The following is an 11899-nucleotide window of genomic DNA, read 5'->3' as shown; positions in this document are numbered from 1 at the left end:
TATATTATTATAGTAACCTGATATTATGAATTTTTCATAAAATATTGTCCATAACAATCAAAAACATTTTCATAATGAATAAATTACCTGGCACAATATACTTTTCAATCACTTGAGAAAATAAATTACATATGTCACACCAATATTTTGACAAACATTTTAAAAATCGAGAAAATAAAGAAAAATAAAATGTAAAAATCAAAATCCAACGTTTGAAAAAATAAATAAATAAATAAAAACCTCATACAGCAATTAAACAAATCACACTAAACAGAACAAATTTATAGATCAACATCACAGAAAACTCTCTCAAATTCACCCTTTGATGAAGAAAACGGAACTCTCAAAGGCCCACATTCGATCTTCAAATGGCGATGAATTTTAAAAACTCCCACTTTCTGCCTGATTTTGCTTCTTATTTTAACATCCAAATCTACTTTCCCTGAATATTTCTTCATTTTCAGATCCCTTGCCACCGCTCCGTAAAGTGTCACATCTCTCGCCGCAAGATCCAAGTCGAGGTAGGTCACGTTATGCCGTCGCTGATAAAAGGGAAGGACATTGTTGATCGACAGCATCTGATCCTCGTACGACACTGTAACCTCAATCCTGTCGTAGTATATCGAAATCCGTTTGTTGGGATTGTTTGCACGTAATACGAAATGGAAATTGGCATTGAGGTGGCCGTTGCTGGTTAAGTTGTAGTCTGAGATTGAGCCTTGTTCGATGGAGTATTTGAGTTTTTTGGGATTAACTGATACCCAAGCAATCAGCACGGCTAGGCCGACCACAACGACGAGAGCAAGCAAAACCATAGCAATGGATCGTACTAGCGGTAAGTGGCGTGGTCGGGTTGCTTGTTGTGGTTGCGGCGGCGGAGGAGCCATGGCGGAGCAACCGAGTGTTTGTGCAGGTCTTGTTATGGATAATCAGGTTGTTTTATGCAGATGAACATATGAGGATGCTGTGACTTGTGAGTACATTGCTTGCATGAAACTCAAGAATATATGGAGGGGTGAGAAAAATTATTTTGCAGAAAAAGGGGAAAATCACAACTAGACATGAATATTCTTAGCTTGCAGAGTTCAAAGAAATCTTCACATTGAAATTTGGTATAAATCTCATGTTCATACATTGGTGGCTTTTCATTTGCTTAATACTCAAGATATTCTAAATCACATCGAACAATTATTCTATTTCTTAATTATATTAAGAGTTTGAGCTTGGTATTGAACATCGCACGCCAATAGGTTATTGAGGGAAAAGAAAATATGGTCTTATATTGATGTGACCATATTTATAAAATTAATACGGAAATTCATTCAAACAATATTATAGTACTTTATTGAGCTACCGGTTCAATCGTTGGGTCATTAGTTGAATCAATATATCACTTATAATTATATTTTTCTTTAATTATTTTCAAATTTACAATGAAATATAAAAAATAATTACATGTAAAGTATAAATATGTAAAAAAAAAATATTACTAATATATTCAAGTTTGAATTTACTCAAAAAATATACGTATAATAATACTCAACAATTATTGTGTAATGCCCAACATTTTAATTCCTACAATCACAAGAATGTAATGCCTAATGATTCTAAATTTTTACAAAGTAATAGAGTTTTTGTTAAAAAATCAAGAGTGCGTTTGATTGCAAGTGTGGAATTTATATATGGGGAAGAAAATAAATTCTAGACAATTCAATTGTCTAAAAAATTTTTTTATAAAATTTATTAATTAAATGTATTTGATTGATTTAGTTTTCCGTCTAGAAAATATTAGACTTATCTATTTTTTATTAATAGGTAGATAAGAGAGAGAAAGAGAGAGTGAATTACCTGGAAAATAAAAACAATCCCTCCCTAAGGAAAATGTTTTCCTTATTTATGAAGGAAATATGATCACATGACCAAATTTGAAAAATATTTTCTATGAAAAAAATTGTCGATTAAGCACCTCAAAAGTATGAATTTATGTGGAAAAATAATAATTTTCATAAAAAATAAAGTTAATCAAACACACTCTAAAAGAAAAGAGTGAACAATACAAAAGAATTGAGAAAGAGTCCAAATTTGCACAATTTATTGATATCCAAAGCCTACTCTATATGTCAAGTATAACTAGAGCTAATTGATACAATTGTGATTCACAAATACTTCCTAATTTACAACAATCTCCCTTAAATTACTAATAACACAATATTGTCTCATTAAAAACTATGTTTGACAAAAACTCAATGAGGCAAAAATATCAAAAGAAGGCAAAAAAATGCAAAAGATTGAATCCACTTTAAAAGTTGCCTCGTTAAAAATCTTATCAACAAAAATCCAACATGACAAAATCTCAATTAAGAAAAAAAAGAGTGCAACACATATTTACTCTTTTCATGCCATATATATGTTGTAATTTTATAATTCGAGTGGACATATCATTATAATAATAAAGTGATAAATAGAGTATTATTATTCCATGAACGCTTGTTACTTAAACCTAGCTCTAATTCGAAAAACACATACACTTATATATTGGGTATCGATTTTAACTATATAATTATCTAAAAAATAATAATTAAAATATAAATAAGCACCCAATTTTTCAAATTAATAAACTCACAAAAGGTATTAATATCTTACTACGTCATAGTAAACCTAGCTACTTTAGCCCTCATTCACGCCTTGATATTCAATTCTTGCCTAAGTTGAAAGTCAATTATCTATCATAATCAATAGCCTCTCTCAAGGTCAATCAATCTTAAACTTATATGTGAAGTTAGTTATTCTAATTAAACTACTACAATATAAATATACATTAATTCACGAAGATTATTGCATTCCGAAATTCATAAAGCGTAATGATATCTCTACCTATATTTTATAAGACCCTAAGTTATTTATTATCACGTACTAATTTACTTCTAATCATTCGAGTGCAATATATATTAATAATGATCAATCATTAATGTCATGGAATAAGGGTAAACAATTAACCATGAAAGAATATTAGTAAAAAAAATAATTAATGAAAGCGTAAACAGAATATTATCAAAACCCTACTCACAAAAGGGTTTTGCTTATCATGATATTATCATAAAAATACTAATGAAAAGTGAAACATAAACCAGATGGACTTTGCTAGACTTACAAAATTTTTCCTCACAGAACACACTTACAGAGAAGACACAATAAAGGGGTGGTTGGATTTTTTTAGGCAATAAAATAATCATATGGGACTCACCCCCATGTGAGACTTCTGTAGCCTTTTTGTGATTTGTTCTTCTGTACACTCAATTTAATTCAAACCAGATAACTCAGAATAAAAAGTTGACACAATTTTGAATCTCTTCAACAATTTCGAACGACTCTTTTCCTTTAAAATCATCATAACGCAACAACAATTTCTTGCATTAATCTTGCTTCATGAATTTGATGTTTATGATATGGAATTTCTCTTTTACGCTCCTCTATTTTTTGGTATTCAATCCCCAATTCTTGACCTAATTTTGATCTTTACAATTTACATAGTCCTCGACATGCCTTGAAATTCGTGACAAAGAAATACTTGAGTTTTCCTTAAAATTTGAATTTAAAAAAATAATAAAAAAAAAATCATAAATTCCCACTTGAGCCCGGTCAACTGCGTTGGCGAGTTGCTTACCGTTACCTTGCTACGACCCTCAAAAAGTTTGCCAATTGATTGCTTGGGTCTCAATTTATTTGGTTTGGTTATTTTTGGGGTTCAATTCAATTTTTCAATCAGCCTTTTGATTTTTCCTTGGTTCATATTACGTGCACATTTTCAGTGTATACAATTCTTTACACCTCTTACATGGAGGTGAGCCTGCACATAATAATTACGTGTGGACCTCCTTCATGTGTGGGGATGTAAGACTTTATGTACATCGAAAAGTGTACGTATAGTCTTATCCTTTTTCCTTTACCCACGTCATGCACCCTGGCACATGACAGGTGCCTCTTAAATATTTTTTGACTGTTCACAAGATAATTGCAAAGACTGTCCCTCAACGTTTCTCTCTCAATTTCGATCCTCAAACTATCTATATCAACAATTTTGGTCCTTCAAATTTCCATCAAGTCCAATTTTTCCCCAATTTTTGTTTTATTCGATTTAGTCCTTAAACTTCACAAAGAATTCATTTTGGCCACCATATTTTATGAATTCTTCCAATTAAATTCCAGTTTTGTCAAATAAAGTCCCAATACTTTCAGCCCCAGTGAAATTCCATCTTTATGTCCAATTAATGTTTCAAATCACTTCCTTTTTACTTAATTAATTTTCAAAGTGGGGACTGAAACCTATACAAATCAAACAGAACACAAAGTGAGTAAAATTTTGCTCGTTTAATAAGCATATAAAACGTATTTATCAAATACTTCCAAACTTAACATTTGCTGGGGACACATGCAAAAATAAAAACAAGACTCATTCAATTAGACATGTCACCAATTAAAAAAAAAAATTTACCGATTTAAAAAAAGAAAAAGAAAAAAGAAATCTAATTTCATCAATAAAACTATTTAGAATAGAATTTTCTAAAATCTAGAGGTACAACCGTCTTAACTTGCTTAGACGTTGAGCAGATTTTGTTTTTTGCAATTTTATAAGTCACACATTAACATTTATTTCTTAACATGTTATTTTAATCTTTTATTTAACTGCTGCTGCTGTCCTCGTTGATGGATTCTCTCCACAAATGCAAATTATTTGATAAATTGTTCACATAGTTGTAGTCTTTCAGCTAATTTCAAACCGATGTTAGAGGGTTCACTTAGTACAAGTTCTATAATATTATATTTTGCTCTCTTATCCTCTTGAAGATGATCCGTTCATTGTTTTTTAATTGAAAAAACAAACTAACTCACAGTAGTTGATCTCTATATGCTACCAATGGCTTTTTTTTTTGTTCTTTCCATTCCTTTTTTTTTTTTTGGTTGCCCTATGACCTTTACATTTTGCCCTTTTAAATGATTCCAATTCGGTGCTTGCAGGGGTGACGACTTCAGTGCACCAGAATTTGATGATATTACAGTTATTATTTGCGATCAGGTATTCTTGTCATGTTCTACGATGAAACAGGCTTTGAAATCAAGTTAAAATGTATTCTGTTTTCCTATATCACAAGCATGCCATGATAAACATTATGGATTTTTTTGTAGTGCGAGAAGGACTATCATGTTGGTTGTCTAAGGAAGCAGAAAATGGATCTAGAACACCATTTACCTTGAAACATACGATGTCTCTTTTTCTCAGGGGTACTTCCAGACGCTCTTTTTCTGTATTGAAAATTTTCTCGCGACCTTGAATGTGAAAAACCTGGTGCTTCCTGCTGCTGATGAAGCCAAATCTTTATGGAGGAATAAGTTTGGTTTCAAAAAGATCAGCACTGAAAAAGTATTTTCATTTTCTTATTAGTGTATTTATTTCACGAGCGATGTGGGAAACTAGAACTAATTATCAATGCTTGTATTCGTGTTTGCTTTTGTAGCTTGATCAGTACAGAAAGTAGTACGAAATGAAGATCTTAAAGGAACGACCGTGTTACATAAATCAGTCTCCAAGTCTTGAAATATCAGACATTTGAAACGATATGAATGATTTTTGTTTTGAAGGTCTTTTCGAAATGTACGGCCTAATTTTGCAAAATTGCATGCCATTCTGTAGTGGCTGCTATCACATATACTTTGTAATGTATTATCTTTTAGATGGATTTCATAGTACATTTTGGAGTTTATGAATCTTGACTTTGAATCTAGTCGATGAGTGTGCCTTTAAGCATTGAGAAGCGAAAATCAACAAAGTATATGATCGAAAATTTTTATTCTAATGGAATACTTAGAATTGACTAAAATGCATCCAAGTTATAATCTTTGGAATCTACCGCATTGTGCAAGTTGGCTAAGGTGAAGTTTTGGCTTAGTCAAGCAAACGTAAAGAACAATGGTGAGTTTTGCTACAGGAACAGGGTTAAAAACAAGATGCACACATGTCGATGCATAATTGGAGGGTTTGAAAATTTGAAAAAAAAAATAGTCAACAACTTGCTGACACATCAGCCTACTTTTATTCCATGTCTTATTGTCTGTTTGTTTATCATCACACAACAATGGTAACGATCAGCGGCTTTGGCTTGTCTATGTTGCCTACACGTGGCTCCTACATGGACGTAAGTAGGAACCCACGTAAGTAGTAATTGTTAGTATTTTACTATTTTTTATTATTTTATTTATTGATAAAAAAATTCATTCTTAATTAAATTTATCGATATTAAAATCTTTTAACCACGAACTAAAAGTTCATGTCTAATCTTAATTAAATTTTTGATCAGTTTGTTAGTGAAAAACTTTGTTCTTATTCTTACATTAGTATTTTAATCGTTATTTTGTAATATATGATTTTTTTACACTGAATATATTTAATTTGTATTTTTATTACTTTATCCAACAATTATTTTTAATCAAATATATTAAACGAAATTTCTTTCAATTATTACCAACAATAATTGTGCTACATAGATTTTGTTGATATAACTTTTAAGAACTGAGGGTGTGTTTGATTGTATTTATCTTCCTTGGAAAATATCAGTTTCCACTCAAATTTCTACTTTGGAGTGTTCGATTGTTATTTTTTTCCATTGAAAATATACCAAATTTTTCTTGTTTTTAAGAAAAATATTTTCTTTGGGGGAGTAGTTTTTTGTTTTTCTCAAAACAAGGAAAAAATATATATATTTTTTATAGGTGATATTTTCCATGCCTTGCCTCCTTAGAAAATATTTTTCTTAAAAACAAGGAAAACTAGGTGTATTTTTAAAGGTTGAAGAAAAAATTCATGAAAAACATGGCAATCAAACACTTCAAAAGTTGAAATTTAGTGCAAAAAAATCATTTTCAAATCAAACGCAACCTAAAGTTTTTTAAGCCTATTTCCCAAAAAATAAAATAAAATTACTTATCTATTTTTCAAAATCATTTTTCAATCACATTCTCCCAATAAACACCAACTCCATATTCTTCAGGTAAATCCCAAAACTTTTTATTTTTTAACCACTCATTCTTCAAAAAAATTACTATTTAAAAATTCATTATTCTCAAATAATGGCATTTAAAGGCCAAATAAGGGCACTTAAAATAATTCGCCAAACTAATCCATCTCTACATGACCGTTATTGACATGTTTCTGATGTGCCTAGGGGTGGGCGCGGGTCGGTTCGGTTCGGTTCTAAAGAGAACCGAACCGAACTGAACTTTTCGGGTATCTAGTAAATGGAACCGTCGGGTCCAAATATAATTATGGAACCGTTCGGGTTCGGTTCGGTTCGGTTCGGTTCGGTTCGGTTCGGTTCTGTACTGTAATTAAATTTTTTAATAGTTATAACAATATTGTATAAATACAACTAATGATACATTCAATGGTTTTGGAATGTCAAAGACTAGGAAACTATTTTGTTCAAATGATAACTACGATCAAAGTTTCGGTTGGCGAAGGTCACAGTTTCGATCGGAGGTCACAGTATCGACCGATAATTGTATAGGTTTGAAATATTAGCGAGGCTGCGAAAGTGAGTGCGAGAGTCGAGACAACGTTACGGACTTTGGTGTTGGTATTAGGGTTATTTAGTGGATTTGATCTTGCTTGGCTAAGAAATGAAACAATAAAATGGGTAATTGGGTCAAAAATTAAAAAATTAGAAATGAAACAAATTATTGAGCCAAAAATTTGGACTTAGAAATCATTAATTTGTTAATTTGTTTAAAAAAATTAAAATAATTTGATTTACTCAATATAAAAAAAATAAATTAGAAAGATTCGGTTCTTATTCGGTTCTTCGGTTCTAGGTCTAGAACCGAGAACCGAACCGTACCCGTCGGTTCTCAATTCAGATACCCGTTCGGGTATTTAATTTGACAAGAACCGTCGGGTTCGGTTCGGTTCGGTTCGGTTCGGGTTCAGTTCGGTCGGTTCGGTTCGGGAGATTTGCCCAGCCCTAGATGTGCCATTAACTAACGCGGGAAAATTTTCAAAATTTGAAATTTAAATTCAACCAAATTAGAACGTTACCGTTTTATCTCCCTATATTCCTTCTATTTCTCTCTCACACAAAGATACTTTCACATTTATGTATTTCTTCAGTATATTCAAAATATATAGAGCACATTTTTGGGCCTTTCTTTCACTCATTTTTAGACGATTTATTTAAGAATCAAGAAATCGTGAAATTTGGACGCGAATACGAAATGGGTCAGATCGAGTACTCAGAAAAATACTTCGACGATACCTATGAGTACAGGTGTTTTTCTAATTTATTTGAATTATTCCTTTTTGCAATTGTTATGTGTCATTTTTTTCATTTTTTTTTTTAGGATAATCTTGCATTTTTTGGTGTAATTTTGGAATTTTCAGGCATGTTGTTCTTCCACCAGAAGTGGCTAAACTGCTTCCCAAGAATCGTTTTCTCTCTGAAGTAAGTTCTTCATAATTACTGTTAAGATTCTTACCATTCTTTTATTTTATTTCAGCGAATTCTGCTTCTTTGTGTTAGTTAATCGAAAAATGAAAATGCCGAGAAGATTAGGGTTTCGTAGTTCTCTGATTTTTTATCTTTTATTTTTTTTTTCTCGAAATTAATACATTCATTAGTAAGCTGTGTTTGATAAATAAATATAAATATAACCGATCGGCTCCGTGTGAATTAATACTTGAAAAATTACTCAATTTTCGATTCGATTGCTGCATCCGATCAAGTTTTTACTATTTTCTTCGAAACTCAATAGAGGAACAGAGCAAACTAGAAATTATATCGTCCTAACTTGCATAGCATTTGTGGTTGTATATGTAAAACATTAAATCAAGCTTTTATATGAATGTCTCTATTATCTTCATTCAAGTAAATCTTAGAAGCGGGTTTTTGTAAATTTGGGCATCTTAATGTGGCTTGATTTTGTTATTTTTAGAATGAATGGCGTGCGATTGGGGTTCAGCAGAGTCGTGGGTGGGTCCATTATGCAGTTCACCGTCCGGAGCCACACATCATGCTCTTCAGGAGGCCACTGAACTCTCAGCAGCAGCAGGAGAAACAAGCTCAACAAATTCTTGCCAAGTGAATAATCATTCCTCTGGTTTTCCCTCTTACTGAAATCCTCATTTCTAGAAATGAACCTACTATAAGATTTTAAGCTATTATGAAATTGTGTTCTCTCGGTTTAGGATCAAGCGTTGAAAGTCTGTTTCAATGATTTCGAGCTCGATAGTAGTTTAAATTTACTGTTAGTACATATGTTTTCTTGAATGTTCCAATTTCATTTCGCAAGTATCAAAGGGTTATGACTGATTTTTATTGTTTTATCTTTATATACAAAGTATCTTATGTTTCATGCCAAAGATTTTGCATAATTGCCTCTTTGTCTAAATCATTCCCATTTAGCCAAGAAAATATGATTAATTTTACTGGTTTGTCATTTTGTTGTCTTGTAATTGGAGAATCTCATATGATCTTTGGTGTTGATTCTGTTAATGATCAGTGATTAGGAACATTTTTTGAATTTGCAATTCGATTGTCGAACTCATTAAACTGTACCTTGGGGAAATTTTGGAACTTTTTGGCATCCCACCATGTTATTGAGGTTCATGTCTCAAGTTTAGTTTCAGTGTTTGCTTGTGAGGGGATTGAGGAATATGTGCTTTGATGGTTCATAATGCGTATGCTAAATCATTTTAGATTAGATCATATTGATGAGGTCTTTGAAGTCATTTTTCACTTTCAATTTATGCAGACGTGATTAGATATATCTTGTTTAACTTAACCTATATTAGGCTCATGTTTATAAACGGTGTATAATGCTCAATTCATATTTTTGCTACACATTTTAAAGGATCTAAAAGGACTTCTTAACTTATACATCACTCATTTATGTTGGTTTATAATTTAAATAAGAATGTACTAAAGTAAATTTTGTGGTGGTGGTGACTTTCTAGTAATGACGTGGGTGCTTTTGGTTTTGGTTGGGGTGGCGTGTTTGGAAAAGAAAATAACTTTTTCTTTTATTTATTTATTAGTTTTATTTAATGATTTAGATTGTTTAACGTAAAAAATATTAAGTTATTATCTTTCCCTATTTTAAATTATTTTAAAATTTGGTCATAGTCAAATTCTTTGATCAACTAACGGATATATGGATGGAAACTGTTCATATATCTTTTCGCAACATAGCAAATGAAAGGTTTCAATATAATCTACAAAAAATGAAATGTTTGAAATCGTAGCTTCAATTATTGCTTATTATTCATCGGTTGCAACCTTTTAAACTAGTTGTCTTCTAGCCTACCTAGCCTAGGACGTTTTAATTATTCTTGAAGATATTTTAAACAACACCCCAAGTTCTAAAAAGTAGGGAAAAAAAGAATGGAGAAGAAAAAACAAAACTCAAGTTCTAAAAATTAGGGGGAAAAATGAATGGAGTAGTCCTTAAAAAGACATGCTATCCACTTCCATGTTTTCAAGGTTTCTTCAACATGTTAGTTAGGTTCGCCATACTATGTTTGTTGCTATATACAATGAGTTTTTGTGGATTGTATGTATAGCCATGCTACATGTACAAGCACATCGTAGACATCCAATAATAAAAATGAATATTTAGCAATGTCAATGTTTACAAATATCACGTGCAGATTCTCAATCACAAGCACGTGAAATGTATTAATCAAAATTTACTAAACTTTAGATTTGTAATTGGAAGTGGCGATGAGTTGAACTAAATGAGAAATAGGGTTCATGCAGTCATGTTTAATTTAATTTAATTTTTTTTATTTCAATTTTATTGTAAAATAAGTACTGAATTGTTGTTTCTATCAATTACATGATGCCTTGTCTCAAGAATGTGCATAGTAATGGCATCAAACACCCCATTTTATGTGTACATATTTCTTGAATGATTATTTTGTTTATATTTATGCATATTTGCTATTTAATTGGAAAGTCTAAATATTTCACAACCAACCAATTGTCAAGTTGAAAGGTAGCCACCTCAAATATGCATATACGGAGTTGTCTACATGATGCTATTGGGTTGGAATGAGCTAATAAAATAGCCCATACTTGGCCAATTTTTTCTACACATTTTGAAGGATCTACAAGGACTTCTAACTTACACATCACTCATTTATGTTTGTTTATAATTCAAATCATTCGTAAAAATTTACTAAAATAAATTCCTTATCTATTGTATATTCTATTCAGTATGTTGTATAATGGGAGTCGTCTAGCCTTTCATGCAAGATTAGCTCACATTTCGAGTGTCAATTCTGTCTGCACTTTTAACCTTAGGAACAGTTGAGGTGTGGGCTTATTTTTCTGGCTCTATCTAAGCTATTTATTACTATTTAGGGATAATTGTAGTCGTGGTCCCAAACCTTTCAATTTCTTGCACTCTACACAAACTCTTTATCTCAAACCTTTAATAAAATAAAATTGATATATCACCATACCAAAACCTACCACCGCTTGCCAACTTCACCTCCACCTCCACCTCTTCCTCCATCCTACAGCACCATGCCTCGCTAGTCAACAAACACCAACGCCAAGCCCATTAACAACCTCCAAAACAGTAGATTTGTGGTTCCCAAAACAAACTATCATCGCTGCAAACCTTCGTGTATCAAAAAGTGAAGGATACTAAGCACCGGTTTCACTGTGACAAATCTGTGAGTTTGAGGCTGGGATTCACTTGAAAAAACTCGAAGTTTTCACTTTAATAATCCAAATCTTTAAAAAAAACCAAATAGAAGAGTGAAGAGATCTTAGAAATCAAATTATTAGCCTGTTTGATACTCGTTAAAAAGAGTTTTTTTTGGGGGGGGGGGGGGGGGGGGGGTGGG

General features: G+C 31.8%; 2 protein-coding genes across 2 annotated transcripts; one reads left to right on the top strand and one right to left on the bottom strand.

Annotated features, from left to right (window-relative positions):
• Positions 1-211: 211 nt before the first annotated feature.
• On the bottom strand, positions 212-1003 carry LOC111372496 (uncharacterized protein At1g08160). The gene has a single exon (XM_022994845.1). The coding sequence runs from the start codon at positions 885-887 to the stop codon at positions 282-284; it is 606 nt and encodes a 201-aa protein (XP_022850613.1). The 5' UTR covers positions 888-1003; the 3' UTR covers positions 212-281.
• A 7104-nt stretch (positions 1004-8107) lies between these two features.
• On the top strand, positions 8108-9403 carry LOC111372494 (cyclin-dependent kinases regulatory subunit 1-like). The gene is made up of 3 exons (XM_022994844.1): positions 8108-8315; positions 8429-8489; positions 8980-9403. The coding sequence occupies exons 1-3, from the start codon at positions 8263-8265 to the stop codon at positions 9127-9129; spliced, it is 264 nt and encodes an 87-aa protein (XP_022850612.1). The 5' UTR covers positions 8108-8262; the 3' UTR covers positions 9130-9403.
• The last annotated feature ends 2496 nt before the right edge of the window (positions 9404-11899 follow it).

This window comes from Olea europaea, unplaced genomic scaffold (genome assembly GCF_002742605.1).
Source record: "Olea europaea var. sylvestris unplaced genomic scaffold, O_europaea_v1 scaffold1004, whole genome shotgun sequence".
Lineage (NCBI taxonomy): Eukaryota > Viridiplantae > Streptophyta > Magnoliopsida > Lamiales > Oleaceae > Olea > Olea europaea.
This window is presented reverse-complemented; position numbering and strand designations above follow the sequence as displayed.